Source organism: Phoxinus phoxinus (assembly GCF_949152265.1).
Source record: "Phoxinus phoxinus genome assembly, chromosome: 24".
Lineage (NCBI taxonomy): Eukaryota > Metazoa > Chordata > Actinopteri > Cypriniformes > Leuciscidae > Phoxinus > Phoxinus phoxinus.
Window position 1 is genome coordinate 12,407,850 of NC_136899.1, and position 22,924 is coordinate 12,430,773.

The following is a 22,924-nucleotide window of genomic DNA, read 5'->3' on the forward strand; positions in this document are numbered from 1 at the left end:
CTCTCATTCAAATGTAATCTATTCTCTGCTGCCCATGAGAAGGCGCTCAAAGCAATGGCCCCTGTCCCGCGAGGGCTGCTCCACTGTTTCGTGGAATGTACCAACTCGGAGGAGAGAGGGGTTCCGTGTTTATATGGACGAGCGCGAGCTGCGTGTAGTAACTTCAGCACCTGGACAGCGACCTCCGCGAGACAGGCGTCACATACTGAAGCGCACGGCGCCACGCGCTTCGACATGGCTTGAAATACCGCGTTAAAGTGCTTCACTGTAGTCTTTTGTTGTTAAAAAGCCGGACTGTTGCGCATAAATATATCCACACTGAGTATCAGAGCCGAGAAGCGTCGGTTAGTGCGGGTCTCGCTCATTTAGAGGCTTCGCTCTGTGGAGCTGCTCTTCCGGACAGCGCGCGCGAGAAGGAAAACTGACCTCACTGTACTCGAAGATGCAGACACCCACCGGGACCGGACTGAAGCTCTTGCTGTGGATTTTAAGCCACCTCAGCATCTGTGAAGCAGCTTCTTCATCATCCCGTAAGTTAAAGATGATTTCTTAGCTCTTTTGCAGTGGGCAGCGGGAAGCATCTGGCACGCTGGCGTGCGTTAGGGAAGTCCGGTGGCATTTACTCCACAGATGTAACCGGTGTAGTAGTTATGAATTCTTCTGAAGAACTTGCATTATTTGCTTTACATGTTGGTCTTGTGGTCATTATATTACATTGCAGTTTATCACGGTCGGCAAGGACTAACACTCATTCGAGTCTGTGATATATATTTAGGTGGTGCTTCAGTGCAGATGACATTTAACCTAAAAGACAAGACCATTATAAGCTTTTCGGTGCAAAAAAGTACGACAGCGTTTCAGTTTTGTCTAACCAGACCGGTGAAATTCATAGGAAACCGGGGACTGTTCCAACACGTCTGTAACTAAAACTTTAATGTAATATTCCACATTTGCTTCAGATTAAAGTTGTTTATAATAAATGTACTGCTTATCTTTAAACTTTGTGCTGAGGTTACAACCAACCCACTACCAACACAAACAGAAAACATTACATTTATGAATGGTGTGGTAATCAAACATGCATACATTTTTAAATAAATGTATTTAATTAATCAAAAAAAAAATATTGCAATTTTATTGTAAATACATTTGAATACATTTTTAAAATTGTAAACATTGGGATAATCTGCAATAAAAAAAAAACATACATAAAACACAGGCAAACAACTCTAAAAACAAAAGTGTGTTATTCACAATTATTTTTGTGTTAACCAAATGAATGTGAAATGTACCATAGGGGGATACTGTAGATTGAAAAGTGTTACATCCTTCTCTGTCAGGCATGATATTGCTATTGTCACATGTAGATACAAATCTTGTGTGGATTTTATATATCAAACTAAACAAGAGAGCCTGCTGACTCGGATGATACCAATTCTATACCATCCATTAACATGATCACAAATCAAATCATAATAAACCAGATGTGTAATTTTACTTTCTTAACATTTTCCCCCCTGGTGGTGCTCATTGAAAACGGACGATGTTGCAATAGAACACTCCCAGCTTTTCCCATTACAATAGGACTTCTGATGTTCAAATGCATCACATGCCACATCTGAACACACCGGCAGTTTATTTTCAGAATGTAGCTTTATGAATCATGTGTTAAGACAGACTGAAAGAACTGCTGGATTCCCTGCTGAGCCGCCCTTAACAATGACGCTTTACCTTGACTGTCAACACAGCGTCTGTTCAACTCTTAAAGTTGACTATTGGATGAACAAATCCAAAGTGTTGTCATCTTGTTCTTGTTGCAGTGAAAGTGTAATCTTTTTGAAATACTTCATTGTGATATTTATTGGTGAATAAAGTTAATAAAGTTGCAACCAAAGTTAATATGCATTATATCTGCAGATTCCTTGTTACATCTGAAACTGGTTGTTTGTCGTGTGTTTTAATGCACATAAACATACTTTCTAAAGGTGTAGCAATGGATAAATGTATTTTAACAGTGGTTACAATAATCATACAATGCATCATAATGTGCATTACAAGGCATAATTCATGCACTATAAATACTTCTATAATGTATTAAACATAAAGGCTTTTACCGTATTTTTTTTTTTTATGTCTTTTTTTTGTGGAGGGGGGGGGGGGTATGAAAATGAGGCTGTTAGAGAAATAATAATATATTTGGAACACATTTTTAAAAGAAAGAAAGAAAAAAGTTTTTGCAACACACACAATGTTGGGCATTAGGCATGGATTTTAATATAGCCTGAAGCGCCCACCACTTTAATATTACTACATAATTTAATTACTTGGCTAATTGCCTCGCAGAGAGTTAGCACTGCAAAATCAATAGAGTCAAGGAGAAATTGGTTCTTAGAAATAATTGGATGGTAGGTCTTATAATATAAAATCCATGTTTGTTCTGCAGCAACACCTAAAGCAGTTCATAGTCAACCATTTTTCGACCGTGAGAATTATGAATGACTGATTTCACCGATACTGATTTATTGCACACACTCGCTATACAGACATGCAAGTAAGCGAAAAGGTTTATCGCCCCGGACTGACTTCAGGTAGCCAGGAATAATAAGATTAACAGCCTGGAATAGTCACTCATTTAATAGACCAAAATTAGAAGCAGCCAAGACTCACTTGAATAAAAGGTGCCAAAACAATGATTAATCAACAAGATCGTTCTTTTTTTTTCTTCTTTTTTTTAAATGAATCTTTCCAGCTCTGTGGCTACATGTGGGAGAGAAACTAGTAGTTGATTCTCCCTCTGACAGATGGATGGAGGTTTGAGATAAATTTCGCAAATGTTAATTGAGCTGCAGAGGTTTTTGAAATCTCTTTCTCTCTTTGTTAGCCAAGACCACCGGAGCATTTGATATACACATCCATCTCCCTACGAGCTCTCGCAGGTCTGATTAAAAAGAAGAGGTAACTGGATTGATCTGGCTTATGTGAGGGACTGCTGCTGAGAATGAAAGTTAGATGGAGCTTTTTCTTGTTCCCTTCAGTTTCACCGCAGCAAAAAAAGGCAGACTCATTTATAATTAGTCCAGGCGATGGATGGCGTGATTAGTGTGATTTCCTTAATCACGTCATGTACACGACCGGCTCGGCTCGCTGTCAGATTTGGTTCTCTCTGTAACAGCCACACCGAGTCAAAGTGGCAGCTCGATGACCTGATCGGGAGCAAAGTTATCTTAGTGGAATGTGAACATGTCACTGTGGATGTTGCTCAGCGAGCGAGACTCCTCTGACTGAGATTCGTCTCGAGACGCTAATTAAAATTGTGTTACTCAACAAAATGTTATTTATTAATATCTTCTTTGGCTATATGATGTCACCCCAATAACGCCGTACTTCTGTCTGTTAGATGCAGCAATTGCTTAGAACCCATAATAAACTAAATGGGTTTATTTGACAGATAGAAAAACAAAGGACTTGCAAAAAGCATAGCAATTAAGACCTAGACAATACAATGCTAGGAAAACACTGAAATGAAACCCACTCGTCTGGTTCAGTTCTTCAGTTGCACACCCTGTGGGAAAACAAGACTTGCTGCCTCAGGTTGCAACGCTTGTGTTGTCTTCAAGCCAATTTGCTTGTCCTTACAAAACAAGGTTGATGCAGCTGTGTTTAAGGCTACTTGGTAAGGTGAATTTAATGCCAAAGATGTTTATTTCTTTGTCTTTATAATTGTTATGATGTCTCATTTACACTTTTCCCACTTAAAAGCAAATGGCAGGCATCTGTGCAGGCAGTCCCTGAAAGATTAATTCACTTATTTCTGTTAGTAAATTGGGTATTAAGGGACCTTAAACAACAACTTGAACGCAGTGCCAAGCTGAAATAACAACATTTGTCTTTGGCGGAGGTGCGCGGTTTCTACAATCCTCCTAATGAGCTGCCTTTCTAGTTTTGTATGACTGATATGAAATTGATTTGAAGCGGAAACGCTCTCTAGCAAAGCGGTTTGTCTTGTATTAATCAAGATAAGTTTGTACACAAGGCCAGAAAGTCAAATTGACCTTTTAAAATTCAGTTTGTTTTCGTTTTGACATTAAGCAAATGCAGTTTGTGTGGTGGTGATCAAGACCTTTCTATATTAGTCAGTATAGCAATCATGTTACAAGAGAATAATCAGAGAAGATATGAGGATGTAGGTCGAGACAGTTTAGATAAAACCCCTAATGTATGTTATTGATTATCCACTACTTTTTGCATGATTCTAGTGTATATGTATATGTAAATGCAGCAGTGTGACCTTGTTTATAGGGACTGTACACATTTACTGTAGAAACATGTGTAAATCACAATTTGAGATATGAAATTGCAACTGAGAAATGAAGTTGAAACTGTGAGGTATACATTTAATGGTTGTCAATGTAGAAAGATGCAGTTGTCACGAGTCGCAGTTAGAAGAAAATGTAAAAAAAGTTATAAGATATATAGGGAGAATTACAGGCAAAAAAAGTCACAATTGTAGAAATAAAGTTGCAATTGTGAGAACAAAAGTGCAAATGTGCGATAGAAAACCACAACTGTGTGATTTAAAGTTGCAAAAAAAACAAGAAATAAGTCATGGTTTTGAGAAATAAAGTTATTCACAAGATATAACAAGATTCAAGATCTTTATTATCATATGTACTTTAGTACAATGAAATACTTATTTTGTCCATTCCTCAGAAGGACATGGGAGGAAGGACAATAAATAAAGAAAAAGGAAAAAAGAAAGAAAAAGGACAAAGAGAGTCTTGGAAAAAAAGAAACCATAAAGGAACAATCAATTACAAAGAAAATAAATAAAGAATACACAATAAAGGACAAACCAGTAAGAATGAACAATACACAAAAGCAATAATGCACAATACAGTAAGAGACAATACACACATGCAGTATGAATAAGAATAAACAAGCAATAAGAACCAAAAAAATCCTCAGTATGAAAATAAGGATGTAGTGCCGGTTAACTGGAATAATAAGCAATGGGGCAAAGTGCTTTTTTTGATAACATCACAAATAAAAGAAAATTAGTCGCATTTGAAATACAAAGTTGCAATTGTGAGAAATAAAGTTTCAATTATGAGAAATAAAGTTGCAAATGTGAGAGATAAAGTCACAATTAAAGGCGAAGTCATAATAATGAGACAAATAGTCACAATCCTGAGATACAGAGTTGCAATTGTGAGAAATAAAGTTCCAGCTATGAAATATCAATTTTGAGAGAGTCGCAACTGTGAGATAAAAACACAATAGTGAGAAATAGTTGCAATTATGAGAAATAAAGTTGAAAATGTGAGATATAAAGTCACAATTACTAGCAACAGTCACAATTAAAGTCACACTTCTGAGATACAAAGTCGAAATTGTGCGAAATAAAGTTGCAATGATTTAAAGTTGCAATCAAAATAACAATATCACAGTAAAAAAGAAAAGTTGGTCGGAAGGATGAGATATGAAGTTGAAATTATGAGGAAAAAGCATTGCAATTGTGAGGTATAAATTGCAGTTGTGAGATACATAGTTGCATTTACAGGAAATAAAGTCACAAATGTGAGATATAAAGTTTCAACTTTGAGAAAAGTAGTCACAATTCTGATATACAAAGTTGAATTTGTGATAAAGTTTCAATTATGAGAAAAGTTGTTAGCTGTAAAGTCACAATTGTGAGATTTAAAGTTAACTACTAGAAATAAAGTTGGAATCACAAGATATACAGTACATCACAATTATGAGAATTAAAGTTTTTTTTTTTTACGATGTAATGGTGAAATATAGTCACAATTACCTTTTTCCTTTTTTACATATGAAGTGGATACAAGCTTTCATTTTAACTCCTACGGTGGCCATAATATTTCAAATCTGCTGGCAGTCGCGAATAATCTCCCCCTCGCATTCGTCACGGTGCCACTGAGTGTAAAAACGCGAAAGGTGAAGCTTGAATTTCTAGGTATGTCCCTCTTTGGCTAATGTATTTTCAAGATGGAGGCGCAACATGGCCTCCGCCATTCGAGCAACTCGCTCGTATGTATTATAAATGGCAGATTCTACGTTTATGAGAATACTTGATTAGTTGGTAGAAGTAATTATACATTAATGAGCACATATCAATTGAAAGAACAAAGTGTTTTTTGTGTGTGCTAAAAATCAACTTAAATTACACAGTGTAGCTTTAAAGGTTAAAAAGGGCTTCCTTCACATCAGTGAAACCATATAGACCCCCAAATATTTTTTGATAAGCATTTGAGAGATCAAAAATATTTCCTTTGCCAGACCTGAGCTGTGTCTGATCGGCTTTCCTCCATATGTTACCTCAAATGACACAGACAAACACACACCAATATCTTGTTATTCTCTCTTCCCCTCTTGCTCGCTGTCTGACTCTCTCTCTTATATACACACACATATGCTATTCCTCACTATCTCACCCACACACTTCTATAACGCACACATATAGAAGTATTCAATCGCGCACACACACGATTTCTCTCCCTTTTCTCCAGGCGGTGGAGATGCTGTTATGACTATAGGCTCTAGACACAGGAGTGAGCTTTTCATCTAATAGCACAGTGGTTGCTACTCCGAGTGCATTTGCTCTGGTCTCTTAAAAAGCAGGCAAGTAATAAAGTGAAAGCGCTCCCAACTCATAGGCATGCCGCTGTGATAACAGTGTACATTCAGTGTCAAAATTAAAAACAGTCTCATATAGTCAACATCTTTGAAGCAAATACATTATTAATCCTGCATCAATGTTTGTGTGTTAGTAAAAATATAGTGCTATTATTTATAGTGCTATTATTTTAAGTGCCATGACTACACTGATTTCCCATGAACTTGTTTTGAACACACCCTGATGTATTGATCTTATTCATTTTACATGTTTAATTAAACAATCAAGTTTCACTGCAGGGGTCAAGGTTTGACTGGTTAGTGTGGGCAGTTGCCCCCTGCTGGTAGGAGATGTAACCTCAACATTCTGGGAGGCAAAAAAATAGTCTTTCTCTATTATAATATTCTATTCTAGTGTATGTATTCATGTATTCTGACTAAACTAAACCTCTGTGGTCTCGCCCAACAATATTTAGAAGCTGTGCAAAATGATGTTCAAAAAGATGCAATTAGATCGTGTTCTGCATGATTTAATAATAATATTACCTTCTTCCTGAAGTGTATCTGTATACCTTACACACACACACACACACACACACACACACACACACACACACACACACACACACACACACACGCAAATATATATGTGTGTATGTGTGTATATGATAGATAGATAGATAGATAGATAGATAGATAGATAGATAGATAGATAGATAGATAGATAGATAGATAGATAGATAGATAGATAACACAGTCTCACCCCAAAACGTCACATACTGACGGGTCTTGACCATACGGCAACATACGACGAAAAGGGTACCCTTTAACGTCCATGTGTGACGATTCGGGTATGGTTGGGTTTAGGTATGCGTAGGGTACCGCTAGGAGGCGCTGCTGGTGCGCTTATGTCTGCGTCTCATATTGACGTTATAGGGGTACCCTTTTCGTCGTATGTTGACGTATGGTCAAGACCCGTCAGTATATGACGTTTTGGGGTGAGACCGGGCTGGATAGATAGATAGATAGAGAGATAGATAGATAGATAGATAGATAGATAGATAGATAGATAGATAGATAGATAGATAGATAGATAGATAGATAGATAGATAGATAGATAGATAGATAGATAGATACAAATATACAAAGTTTTGTCTATGTATTCTATTCAAGATTCAATGGACTTGTCAGAGACTTTTTAAAAACTGAATATAGGGCGCTATACCCACGATACACAAGGGGAAGTTACAAATGAAAACAACTGAGTCATAATAGATGTTAAAGAAACAGTATTTGGGTGCCCTGAGGCTACAACCAAACAAGCTGATTCTTATGAAAGCCAAATATGATCTAATTGAGATGTGGAGATAATGTTTTGGGGATGCTCTGAGATTTCGACGGCTTATTAGCTTATGTTAGAAGACAAATATGACCAAATATTCAGTGCTCTAAAGACATCAGTGAAGTACATTTATAATTAAACTGTATATCACAGCTGTGAATGAAAAAATTATAATTTTGACTGCCACATTAGAAGGCTCTATGCTAAGATTTTTAAAAAGACAGCTGTCACTATACTGGCACATAGGCAGGACACTTATCCCGCCACTGGATGCGGGTATAATGAAATCCAGCACATAATGTAGAAATGAGCCGTTCACAATACATGTCACTACCAGGGTTTAACGGTCTGCTCTCTAATAATGACCTTGGATTACTATGGCCAGAAATGTTGATGATGGAAATTGGAGCAAATCTCAGGGTGAAAGAGGGATGGGCAAATGTCCATATGTGTGTATGCGTTTAGGAAAAGTAAGCAAGCTTAGAGATTTAGAAACTGTAGCCTCTGTAGAAGGGAATTTGTCATGCTGTAGCTGCGTTCACTAAACAAACACACTCCTATACCTTTGGGAAATATGCAGCCTCATTTCCGCAATAATAATCGGAGTGTTCAAGGGGAGATTATCCATATCATTGTGCCAGAGTATCCAGCCAAAACCTGTATAGCGTTGAAATCCACAAAATATAAAATCACGTCAAGATAACGACACCTAAAGCTTAAATTAAACAATCTTACTCTGGTTGTTCTCATCATAAGCATATCATTACACATTATTTGCAACATATGATTATACCCATGGTGGTTAATAAACAAACAACGTAAAAGTGAAGTAATGAAGTGCTGTTCCAATCGCACCAATGCATTGTTCACAATAAGAAGGTAGTAATTTAGATTTCATGTATATAGGCTACCGTTCAAAAGTTTGGGGTGTATATATATATATATATATATATATATACTGTGTGTACATACTATATATAGATACACAGTACACACACACACATATATATATATATTTTTTTTCATGTCGCCAGTTGAACACTTAATGAGTAAAATTTGAGAAGGCTTAACTTCTTGTCTACATAGACCCACTTTTATATTTTGCATATTTTAAAGGCACATCTAATCGCAGCCAGAAAAATTTCTCTGCTAAGCTTTGACAAAGTGCACTATGAATAAATGAATAAATAAATAAATAAATAAATACAAATAATGGTCTGCTAATCCCCTAAATAACTCAGTCAGAGAGAAGAGGGGGATATTAGGAAAGCTGCGATGCTTAGTGGTGCTAGTATGCTTGGCATTTGTTAAGAAGATGTGCAGTTCTGTATCGAACACGGTCATGCGTGGGTGACAAACTTTCAAACTTTTACATTTGAAGTTTTACAGAATGCTTAACTGTGCTCTTAGAGAGCAAGACGAGAGATCTAATTGGATCAAAATGAAATCAAATTTCTTCTTCTTATCACATCTTATTTATAATTGAATTTTTCATCAAAGGCATACTCTGCTTATTCTTCAGGGGCACAACCCATCAGCATGTCATTTTAAAAATGCAGCCTGGATGTATCAAATACCCAGTCCAATGACAGATATTTAGTCATTTTTGCTCTTCTAAATATTTTATCGGAATGAATTCTTATTGATTGCCCTGCAGAAGTGCTCATAATCCTGTAAATTTGAGTCCCTCTGTTCTTCCTCTCTGATCTTCACGTGCGCTTTCATGCTCTGCATCTGCTCTTCATTTTGCTCAGTAATACATGTCAAACATCTGACGAATGGCACCAAAGTTCATCTCTCAGTCTACTACTTGGTGATTTATCCTCAGGCTCATGAATTAATCTATGGGACAATTACTAATGCACTATGCCGTGCGGAGTGCTGCGACCCATGCGATTCTTTGGTGTAATGCCAGTGCTGGGATATAGAGCGGCTCTTCCAAGTCCGCGCCCTGCACAAATCAAAGCGAGCCGTGCATAATAAAACAAAAGTGCTGCCTGTATGTTTCGAGGCAGTACTGTCATTTCCTGTGATTGGCAATGACAGTACCCCCCTCATTCTCTTCATTGTGGTCCCTATAATAAACCTGAAGTGCAGTGGACTGGCTCAGGCGGTCGTGGGGAGAATTCGCCCCATATGCTCCTGATGCAGATTGCATCTTCATGCAGAGGAGAGGGTTTTTGCCTAAGAGTTCTCCTATTTCTCTTTTCTTCCTTGTCTCTAATGTCAGTCTCTGCACTCTTCCCTCCTGCACGCTGAATGTCAATGGGCCTGAGCTGTGGCCGCCTCGGAGGTAAAGCAGGAAATTATCTCCCTCCTATAGATGTCAGCTGCAAATGGTCCTTGCTTGAAGAGAAACAACAAGACTGTTGTGATCTTTAAATGTTGCTTGGTTTTTTATACTAAAATTGTAAGGGGTGTGTTTTTTTGCTTTTCACTTCAGCTCACAGATTTTACACTGGGAAACAAGTGGCGACCCAACACAGTACAAAAATCATACTCTATCATTCAAAGGTTTTAGGTCACTTTTTTTTTTTTGGTAAGAAATTAATATTTTTTTATGTCGGAGCCAATAACCTCAAGGGCAGCGCTTTGACATATTGCGCAGTTGTGCTGCGGGTGACCCGAGTTCGAGTCCTGGCTTGTGTCCCCCTCTCTCTTCCACTTTTCTTCCTATCAATTCTCTGTACTGTTGAACTGTATCTCAATAAAAAGGCAAACCACACTCACACACAACAATAAAATACTTTTTATTCAGCAAGGATGCATTAAATTGGTCAAAAGTGACAGTAAAGACTTTTACATTGTTACAAAAAATCTATTTCAAATAAACGCTGTTCTTTTGGATTTTTAAAAAAAGAATCTTAAAAAATATATATCATGGTATAAGCAGCACAGCTGTTGACATTGATAATAATAATAACTGTTTCTTATGGAAGCTTGTTTTCGCCACTGAATAAAAAATAAAAAGGTAATTGTGACTTTTTTCCCCCTCAGAACTGAAGTCAGAATTGCGAGATAAAAAGTCAGAACTGCGAGATAAAAAGTCATAATTGCGAGAAAAAAAGTCATAATTGCGAGGAAAAAAATTAATTGTGAGATAAAAAGTCACAATTATCTTTTAAATTGTTCAAAGATATTCCGTGGCGGAAACAAGCTTCCATTGTTTCTTGAAATCACTAAATAATAATAATATTTCACAATTCACTGTTTCACTCTTTTCATAATAGAGTAAAATATAATATACATATAATAATATAATATACATATAATTTTTATACACTATTTGGAAATTGTACTAAAATCTTGGTGTTTCCATTCATAAATTTGTAAGTATAATCTCAAAAGGTGCATACAAATATCTCAATGGAAACCCAGCTGCTATTTTGGTGAATTCACTGCACAAAATGTGCATTGTGGTGGACATAAACCATTAATATAATGTACTCTGGGTCATATTTTAATGTACCTTGTGTAGTTTTGTTCATGGTTTGAGGGTGTCATATTACAACCTGTCCATATTGGCATATGCATAATCTAGCTGCTACTAAGTGACAGAATAGTTTGCACCAAAAACAATGTTTTACTGGATGCACAGCTTTAGAAGCCAACAACAAAAATATACATTTTATTCTTACTTTTAAAAATTGATATACCCATTCATTTTGCTATCAAACTATATATGATTGTTTACATTTGATCAGTTGTGTTTAGTGTTGTTATTTCCCTGTCGAACAGACCTGCAATTCACTATTCTAAAGTAATATAGCTGTGAGCGTACTGTAGCTCTGCATCCAATTAAACAATTGTGTGGACTTTGCAAAACAAACTAGCTTTCAAACTACTTATTCAAATCATGCTTTCGAGCTCTTTCCATTAGCTTTACCAGTCATCATGTACCTTTTTTGATGGCTACATAAACAGACAGACATGTGGAGGATTTCGAAGGGCTCTACTATCCCTCACTCGAAAGCTCTGAGAGCCACTTATGGCTTTATATCATTTACTAGGGTGGCTAGAGGGGTAGCTGCCCATTAGCTTGCAAACTAATTTGCTAAGTAAACAGTGCTGCCTTGCTTATCTCTCTCATGGGGGGCAACATTTAAAAAAGGCTTCTTGACTTGTTTATACTTGTCGATGTATCCCAAGCGAGTGCCCTGCTTGGTCAGTGCGGGGTATTTTTAGAGAAGCGCTAGTTGGCGGATAGCATGTGCCAGCCAGAGCCATAATGGGAGATGGAGAGGCTCTTAGTACACTACTAAAGGGCCATGTGTTACACGTAGCCTCACAGAGAGAGCATGTATGTGTGTGTAGGGGGGATGTACTCAACTGTGCACCACTATCTCATGCAATAACAGACAGTAGCACCTTCTAACCTGTCCAGATGACCAGTGGCACTTAGCGAGCGGTCGATGAAAGCACACAAGCATACTGTTTACAAGTGCAGGCCCTGTCAGACCTAGATAATTAACACCACAACTTAAGATTAGAATAAAGATGCGTAATTTGCATTAAGCAAGCTGTTTAGTGTCCGCTGCGCGCTTTGATGATTATTAGCATATTATGCTTAAGAGTGGTGATGTGCTGGTCTAACAGCTTGCTGTTCAGGATCAATGCAGATTTTTCCAAATCTCAAAAAATTTGGCCTACCTATGCATATAATTAACTGCAGTTTCCAGCTGAAATTAACATTAGAAGTATAGAAAACCAACAACCTTTATTCCTGTTCACACAAATTATGATTACAGGCAGGGGCATATTATTGATAATCAAAGCTTATTTTTGCAAGGTTTCTTGCACAATACTATGTTATTACCTCAAAACAATTCTACAGTACTGCATGATTTATAAAGTAATACATTTTGATGCTGATATATGTATGGCTTTTCTGACGTAGTACAGCATTGCTCTTACAAGTCCCATAAAACACATGTTGTCAGTGCTCAAAAAGTGTAGACAGACAAAAAGGAATGGTTGCTACAAAAAAAAGAAGTTTTTATCTTATGTTTGTTTTTGTTTTAACACTATTGGTTAGGTTTAGAGTAGGGATTAGTGTACGATAGAGCATTATCTACTCACATATTACATTTCGGAATACGCGATACGTACTGTACTGCACAACAACCGACTCAAAAATACCATTGGCAGATTCACATTCATCTATTTCAGATAAAACTGATCGCACTTTAAGAGCCACATTTCATTTACGAACTGCTGCAATTCGTACAACAACCCAGGTAATAAAATGTTGCCAGATTCATGTTAATCAGTTTTGGATAAAACTGATAATGTGTTTTAAAGCGCCACTCACTCAAAGTGTCATGAAACGTAACAAGAAGCAGCAATGTAATATCACTTTGCAGAAATGTCACCACAGGCATTTTTTTTTTTTCATTGGGCCTGGGTTGCTAAAAATGTTGCAAGGGTTGATGTGTCCTACAGCTCTCATTCAGTCTTTTTAGATCCTCCTCAAACCTGTGCCAAGTCTCTATGCTAATCGCACATCCAGGTTTAACCACACACGGGACCAAGTTTAAGTAGTTCTGCATTATTATTCAAATATATCACTACCTGCTGTAGCAGGAGTCTCAGGGGAATCTCTGCCCCCTCTCTAGCAAACAGCCATAAATTAACACACTTAACTCTGGTACATATTTGGACCCCCCTGCGTGAATCTGTCTCAAATGTGCCTTGTTAGGAGTTATGTATCGTTGTTCCTTTTCGTGGTGGAGAAACACGATTCTTCTGAATATGTAAACACATTTGATATATGAATGTCAAGATGTACTGCTTATTCCAGTCCTCAATATATGAGACTTTCATACATTTCAGTATTCTGAGATTGTGCTGTTTTATACTATTAAAGAGGACAGGGAGAAGATTAAAAACACCTTTCAATTTCTGCTCCTTTTTGCCAGTAGGGAAGAAAGCCTAAAAATGTAAAAAAATATTGGTATCAAAGCCACATTAATTGAAAATGTGTGTCTGCTGGGAGTACCTGCCAAAGTAGACCTACTGTATCTGCATATAGCCTAACTATAACTACAAGCTATAGGCTATAGTGTATTTTTTTTTAAATATACCACCCAAAACTGATATCAGGAAGTACTCACATACCATCTGTTGTTATACTTGGCACCATGTGAAATGTGTTAACTTCTAAATCTAACTTTTGTGGTTACTGAAATGTTGTACAAACTTACACCCTGGTTATTATACAATATCATGCACAGATTTAAAGCTGTCTGGAACTCAAGGTAATATGTTTTGTTTGGTTTTGAGTTTTAATAGCTCTTGATTGTATTTCAGGGATTACAGCACACACAGTACATTTACTGTCAGTTGAAGCTCATGTCTAAAGAGAGATGCTTGTTTGCACTGGACTGATATTGCAGCAGGTTAAGAATAAACAGTGAGGTCAACTCTGTAATTAATAAATAACTCAAAATGGAAGTAGGTAATACAATTAAAATGCCTGCTTTGAAATATGGATTTTGTAACTATTAATGTTGTGGGAGAAAATTAATCAAGCCCCTTATCCAATTATACAAAGCTCTGACGTTTCAATCAACTTCATGCCTTGGGGCTTCCCCCCTTAATTATGTTTGGTTATAGTACCTACAGGTAAATCTGAAAAAAAAAATACTGTAATATGAGCTGCCAGAAGTGCATATATATAGCAGTCAAAGGTTGTCATCTTGGAAGACTAAAAAGATGTTCAGAGAAATTCAATTTTCAAATTCATTCAAATTTAATATGCATAATTACCAGACCTTTGGATTAGATGTTTTTTTTTTTTTAAATCACATCATTGTACAACTGGATACATAGTTTTAGTAATTTTTTACAGTCTTTTCCTGTCTTTTAACATTACCTAGCCTACCCGACATTGCTAGTGTTCTAGCCTATTGTGAATAAAGGGGCATAAATAATTGCACATGCGCATATGCAATTATTTATGAGACAAAAACCATTGGTTAAGAGTGTGTACATCTTGAATGTGAAATGTTAACATGCCACTTTGCTTTTTAATTGCTGGGACATAAAATGCTTCTTACTCATAAAAGTAGGCTAAAACAGATTACTAACTACTAATTCATTATTAAGAAAGTATTGATATTATAATAACCTAATTTACATTTACGACAGGTGTAATTCATATTACAGCACTACCCATATATAACAGTTATAAAACCTTTAGAATCTATATATAAAAATTGCCTTAAAATCCATGATAAAAAAACACGTAATTATCATCATTGTCATATACTGGTCAAATATGATCTACTTAGTTTTGATAATTTAATAAAACACTCAAATTTGTCTTTGCTACATAAAATCATATATAGTGCTACTGCTCCCCCTCTGAAAAAGTTTGTAACACTCTGCTCGGAAAAAACAGTACGAACAACTAGAAGTGTCACAAGGGGGGAATGTAGCTTCCCACAACGTAAAACTAAATTTGGGAGTTCCTCCTTCTCATGTGTGGCCATGAGGCAGTGGAATACCCTTCCCACTGAGCATATCCTATGTGCAGATTCTCGCACCTTCTCATGCCTAATAAAAAGCTGGTTGTTAAGCAAGCAAGCTTGCACACATCTGTAATAAAATGTGTTTTGTTGTGTACTGTATATGTACTGTATGTGTGTATGTGTGTGTGTATGATTGAGTGTTTAGAGTTGGATTGTACCATGATGTGCTGGAGATGCTGCTGAACTGCCTGATGGTTGATGGCCTCCCTGTTTCTGTTTCAAACCTGCCAGTTTGTAATTATAATGGACACCATTTTTATTCATTACTCGTGAAATTTCTATTTTAAAATCAGTATCTTTATTTTATTTGTATTTTTAATTCGTTGTACCTGCCCAGGGACTACAGGTGGAAATTAGCAATTGCTGCTATAACCTGGCCCAAGACATATTTTCTTGCTTGACAAGTTTAATGTTCATTTGTGCATTGTCCCTGTTTCAAATAAATAATTTCCAATTCCAATTCCAATTCCATTAATTTAAACGGAATCTGCAAATGTCGAAATGTGACCGATTTACCCGGATTGACCATAGTAAAACTGATTCACTGACGTCGGGGTCAATGTATGATTGGCTCACACTGCACATGTGACAGACAGTTACGCGTTTTCCAAAGAATCAGACGCCCAAGTTGCAATCTCCTCCTTTAAGAAAATAGGAAACCGCTCTGGTACAACGAGGCATTTTAGCTATACCGACACGAGAAACATTTCCCCTCAGCAATCATGCGTTCCGTATTTCTTTCGTTTGTTGGGAATCAAAACTAGCGATGCCCGATTCGGGACTGAATCACTCTTTTGAATCAAACCGGTTAACACAAGACACAACGGCCATATAAATAGATTCAATAGATTCATTCTGATAGTTCACTCAATTATTGAATCGTTGACTACCGGTACTTTTTAACAGAAAGCAAAAAAGGCATTAGTCTATGTGAATTGTGGAATATTTGGAAAAGTGGAATATACCTACCATCCATCCAAATCCTGTATCCTGTCGTTTGCCAGCGATGAAGATGGTCTTCATGAAGTCCTACACTATAGCAGCGTTAGGTAGGCTACACTATTTTTTACAAGGAGTTTCAAAACAGCGCGCGTTAAAACTTGACAATAGTACCATGTGTTTTAAATATGTACAGTACATTAATACCATCTAAAATCGTTTTATAGCGGATTTTTCCCAGTAATGAATGCGAGAAAATTGTACGGATGGTAATACAATCGTTAGAGACGCGATTTGTTATGTTGCTCGCTAAGTTGATTTTGTTAGCCTGGTTTGTCTGTGTTTTGAGCGGGAAGCTGAGTGAGGTGAGCTAACGTTAGGTGTCCTTGGCCAGCCTCCTACACATGAGGGACTCGTGTGGATCAGGCCTAAAGCTTCTCTTCAGTCCTATCCATTATTCATCAGGAAGTCTCAACAGATGTATCTTTCCATTTGATGCAGTTAGACTGGCATATGACACTGAAATTTTGACATGTTGCCTCATTCAAGAGAATAGGCTAGGCAGCCTGGTTTTGATATGTTTTAGTTTTTAACCACTTACACATACACAAAGTGCATCTGATCTGGGTGGATATGAAACTGTCTTGATTATTGCCCAGTTGTAACTGGTTAGTAGAACAGAATGAGTAGTATGAGGCCTCATAGCCTACTAGTCTAATTGATTTTAGAGTATGTAAGTCTGAATGTAGAATCATTTTATTTTAAAGTGATCCCTACTAGTATAGCTATGTAATGTATAATGCATCTAGAAACGACTATGAGAATACAATTTTCTATTTCCCATTTGGGTATTCTTCATGTTATGAAAAATGACTGCTGTATGATTATATTCTACGTGCCCGTGTGTACATGTGAATCAACACAATCCCAAAAGACTCACATTGTTCATAAGCATTTCTTTGTTTTTCTTTTCCCACTAAGCGGTACCCTTGTGTATTGTACCTCAGACAAATCAGCAAGTTACAGAATTTTAACTTCAACAACTAGGTCAGCTTATGACTGCCTTCCACTTGCTCTGAGCAAACATCAAACTATGAATATTTACAGATGATGGTATTTTTTAAATGTTTGTTTCTCTCTCTCGAGGTGTGGGCCAACAGCAATTCTTCTGCGTTGTATTGTATTATTTGTGTAGGTGAGGTGTATGTCTGGCTAGATGTTTACTAAAATCATTGTAATTCAGTGAGGGAGTTTAAAACAATATTTTGGCCATTGCATGTTTACTTATGCAATATGTAGATGTGTTAGCTTGGTTGTTTGCACTGTTGTAAGCCTTCTAAAAGGAATAATTTTTTTTCCCCATCAAAAACAAAAGGTGATGGTGGAATTAAAGGTGACATATTATTCCCCTTTTCACAAGATGTATTATAAATCTATGGTGTCCCCAGAATGTGTCTGAAATTTCAGCTCAAAATACCCCCCGATCATTTATTATAGCTTGTCAAATCGATTTTCACTCATCCAAAATCTCAAAAATAACCAGTAGCAGAGTGAAGCCTTATGGAGAGACTCAGGAAGAGGTTACAACTTTTAGACTGCACCTGGATGTTTCTGAATGGTTACTGGATACATGGATAGTTGTTGTGGAGTTACATTGATTAATCTCATCGACTTGCATGTACTGTCATGTTTAACTTTTACACAAGTTGACACAGTTCCCTGAAGCCTTTATAAGACATCTGTGACATTTTTTGGTCAAGTAGTGTTCAGTGCAGCCAACGACAGAACAGTTTGCATGCTTTGCTCGAACTTTTGCCATTGCGTTAGAACTGGTTACACTGTTGTCGCTTACGTAAACCAAATGGCGGTGCCGTGGGTGGAAATGTGCAGATTAAGGGGCGTAATATTATAATAAGATCCACTTCCTACGTCAGAAGGGGAGCGATATCAGATCGGCTTGCAGAGAAAAGCTTAACAAAACAAAGTTACTGGGTTGTCAGTTGTCACTTTTCACGTTTTCAGGGTTGGTAGATGCACACAATTAGCCTAAACACGGAATTAGTCAGATTTTCATGATTTTAACAAAACCCTTTGTGCTACTTTTTTCAACACAACGCTACAAGTCAAAAAAGCACAATAAAATGATTAAAAAAAAACAAGTCAGCATGGTTTGTTTGCAATGATTATCATTAGTCACAAAAAAATCTTGCACTTGTCCATAAAAATAAGACATGACATGCTTTGTGCTATAGTGGAGGGCAAGATTTTCAGTTAAAGCACCAGGTAAATCATCAGAATTTCAGACATGTTGTAAGCTATTGAGATTCACACAGCTCCCCTATGTTGGGAAATCATGTTACCAGAGTAAATACCTCATTACTGAGAATTACCAGGCAGTAAATAACCTCGTGGCTCCTTGTAAATAATAGAGGTGTGTGTTTGTGAATCACTGAAGTGCTGGTAGTGTCCTGACTTTGCCTCTCCAGCTCTTCAAAGGCGCACGGCTCACTGTGATGTGCTCGGCTGCATCACTCACAGTCCCGTAGAGCACCTTTGTGAACAGTTGCTATGGCAGTCGCTCGAACAAGACCCGAGCACAAATATTTTCAGGTATGATGTATTGAAGAGGTGCAAGTCATTAAAAACCCCTCACCTCTCCTTCAGAGCAAACAGACACAAGAAATGAAAACAACCTCAAGGGTTAGTGTAGCTACAGAACAGACCACATCAATTAAACGGCACACTATTAAACCGGAAGGCAGGCCTGGTTGTCACACTACTCAAGTAGATGCTTCTCAAGGTAGCATTATTTTTTTGAGATTCAGTTTCTGTACTATACACACTTTGGCCTTATATTAAAATTCTCCCTATGTATTATCTAAACACATGGTATTGATCTTATTGTGAATGACTCATCCATGCATTTGTTTAATTTGATTTTTTAAAAACTTTGTTTAACGTTCTCTCTGGTGACATGTGACTTCTCTGTTCATGTAGTCCGCTTAAACCCCTTGCTTACTATCAACTGCAAGCTCACATTCAGATCCGCCTCCATCCTGTCAACAACCGATGTAAAGAACCAAGTCCCTGCCCTTTTTTTTTTTTAATAATTAATTTCACTTGGATAGTCACAATATGAAATAAATGTGTCGCTACTTCTGTTACATTGAGACTTTAAAGTTGTGTCTACAAAAAAATGATAGAGCTTTTTCAGCGATATTCTGTAGCTCAGAAAAAAAACGTAAAAATTGTATATAAAACACGTTGATGTTTTTGTGCTGTATGGTGTAAATTTAGCTTGGTTGACACCAGACCCTTCTCAGTTGTAACTGAGAGTGGGTCTGGGGAAGGTTCATTTACAGCCCATTTCCAAAGGGGCGTCACCAACGGACGTCGCTCAAATGCCTCTGGGTGAAATTGGATAGACCTAAAACCAATCAGAGCGATCGTCATCGTGTAAAGCCCACCTCAGCGTTTGTGATTGGTGCCTCGATTTGAAAAAATTGGAAATGGGCTCTTGGCTAGACGGACTTTCAGAGCAAATCTCAAATTTGCCGGAAGTTCGTCAGGATTTTCCCAGGCTAGTGTAAATTGTAAATTGGTTGAAATTATTTAAAATGTAAAAAGATAACACACAAAAGGATCAAACCATTATTTTGCCCAACAAATAGCCTAATTATACATTTTATAAATTTATAACGCGACAACTTTGACCGTTAGGAAAATTTCCTAGTCTAGTGAACATAGTTTAACTTTATTATATAGTGGACTCTTTATTGTCTGAATGTATTAAAGTGTAATTTTGTGTCTGCTGAAACTGAAATTAATACGGATAATTAAATAATTACTTTTTGTTTTGTTTTTGAATTGGTTGAATATTCACATTCTTCATGGTATCGTTTGCAGTGAAGAGAAGCTATTTTATCGCATTACATGATCATTTGATGTTTTCACTGAAGTTTTGTAGAATTCCGTTCACAATGTTGATAATGCTAGTTACCATGAAAAAAAAAGTTCAACAAGCTGACAAGTCGATCCATTTCTTTGTTGAAAATGTGAAATATAACTGAAGGTTTATTGTTGTCATTGTAAATATTCACTTTCACAACACAGGAGTATCCGATAGGGTCACTTTCAGCGGACAGACACTGATTATTTTATTGAGTGATAGGGTTTAATCAGGGACATTATTACTAGATTTGCTATCCGGCCTCTCCCCGTCACCTCCTCAAACTGCTTCCTTTAGTGTTTTTACACGTAGAAAAGGCGGAAAAGCATATTACATAGTCCAGTTTTCTCCCTGAATAATGAGTTCCTATGGCAATTCTCGATTCAGCATGAATGACCTACAATGGCAACATTATTCACAATCATGACAGAAAATCAAAATACTGCCCTAAACTCACTAGCAGACAGGCAGCGCGATATAAACAAAACAGACTAGAACTCAAGACGGCATGACAGCAGCTTTACATTCTCTAAATCTACCGCCTCGATGGCAGACAAGTATTTCAATTCAGTAGAAAAATCGCTCCTCTTCATAACATAAGGATCACGTCCAACATATGTTGTGATTTTCTGTTTGTACCTTTCTAAACCAGTATGGACTTCCCTTCATGTCGTTCATTCAGCTTTTCACTTCTTGCCCTCCATTTGAATTTCACGCGTCATCAGAATCGTGTGTCTGCAAACATGCGATTGTGAAGGTTTTTTATCCACCATATAGAATAGGAAAAAAAGAACAATTATGAAAATTTAGGTTGGAGGACACAATTCACAAAAAAATAGACAGTTTCTCTGTGGGAGATTTTTTTTATAACTATAAACCATCGCTTCCAGCCATTGGTCAAATAAGGGTTTATGAGTTCACGCTTGACATAAACGTCAGTATGTTGTGTGTGATGAAACTTGTGCCACACTGTCATGATTCACGTCTGTGTTCCCCTGTCTTGTCCCATGTTAGTAGTCCTTTTGTAGTTTTTCTTGTTTATGAGTCTCCCCAGGTGTTTCTGATTAACCACGCCCCCTTGTTATCTTGTTTAGCTTGTTTGCCTGTGTATTTATACCTCTGTGCTTTAGTTGTTGGTTGTCGGTCGTTGTTTGCTGTAGCTGTTCCGTTGTTTGTGTCATTAAAGTAGTGCGTGCGTGCATGTGGATTCTCTCTCCGCTTCGTCCTTGCCTCATCGTAACACACACAAAGTTCATAAAGTGAAAGAACTTCACTTCTTGTGCAAGTTTTACAATACTCTGACTTACCGGTATGACAGTTGTCCTGAAGTGATTGTTTACAGTTAACAAAATAAAATATTAGTATTTTTCACACGCCTATCATTTTGCTTCAGAAGACATTGATTCATCAACTAGGGTTGTATTGATTACCATCCTGTTCATTTTGCATGATTTTTGAACATCATCTTTGGAGGTCCTGTACACTAGCATTATAAAGGCTCAATGAGATGGATTATTTTTCTTGAAAATGTGGTTTGTGTTCATCAGAAGAAAGAAAGTCATAGACATCCCTGAGACGGCATAAGGGTTAATAAATGAAATGTCTTTTTTGGGTGGACTATCGTTATCGTTTTAGTCTTCTATGAGGGGTAAATAGCTTGAAACCAGATCGCTGCGAGGTACAGCAGTCAGGTGAAGCTGGGATTCGGCAGGCTTACTTTGATGGATAACAGGCACCAAAAGTACCCCGCCCCTATTTGTTGCTTAGCAGCCGTGTGCTATATTCACCAGTCGTTTTCTACACGCTCTCCTTTTTCATACAGCCCAAATAATAAAGCCATCTATCGTTCGGTGGAGCTGTAGAGCTCCAGAGGTATTTTATGTTAATGAGGCTTGTTAAGGCTGCCACTGTGGTGGCATGTGGCATTATTTTCAATGCTTCATCTAATTCACTGAAATATCACTGAACAGCTTTGCAAAGGCTGTTTGATAGATTGCTTTTTAATGTCATACTTGTTAAACATCTTATTTCTTGCGTTTCAGTTCTATGTTTATGGATAATTGTCCAGCCTTTGGCTGAGTAAAGGGGTGGGGGTGTTTAAACATGCAGAGCAATCGAGAGCCCACTGGATTATTTTTGTGTGCTTTGCCGCCTATGTGTCAGGATGCTATTGTTATTAGCTGTATGTGGCTGGAAAATCTGGTAATTTGAGCTAAATTACTTTTCTCAGGCCATGCTTCGTAACAATTATTAGTTACCAAATGGAATTGTGATTTCAATAATATATTATAAACAGCCGTGAGACCTTCATTTGTGCATTGATCTGTTTAAACAAGTTATGATTTTATTATTTATAGGATGAGTGTCCACGCTGTCTGCATGTAAACTGAGACTCATATCAAACACAATCACAATGAGATCACTAAATAATATGGGAATACGGCATATGGATTAAAAAAGGACAAATACACTTTTGGTCAAAAGTTTGGAGTCAATAGGGAAAAAAAAGTTTTTTTTCAAAAAGGGTGC

General features: G+C 37.2%; 1 protein-coding gene across 2 annotated transcripts in view; it reads left to right on the forward strand.

Moving 5' to 3' along the window:
* The first annotated feature begins 320 nt into the window (after positions 1-320).
* The window catches only part of cntnap2a (contactin associated protein 2a), a 357,512-nt gene continuing 334,908 nt past the window's right edge, over positions 321-22,924 (forward strand). Inside the window, exon 1 of one of the 2 annotated variants that reach the window (XM_079601641.1) lies at positions 321-530. In XM_079601641.1, the coding sequence (XP_079457767.1) occupies positions 443-530 (88 nt within the window). In that variant the 5' untranslated portion in view covers positions 321-442. Of the gene's footprint in view, positions 531-16,050; positions 16,557-22,924 lie in introns of those variants that run through there. The other variant, XM_079601642.1, reaches the window with a different exon arrangement.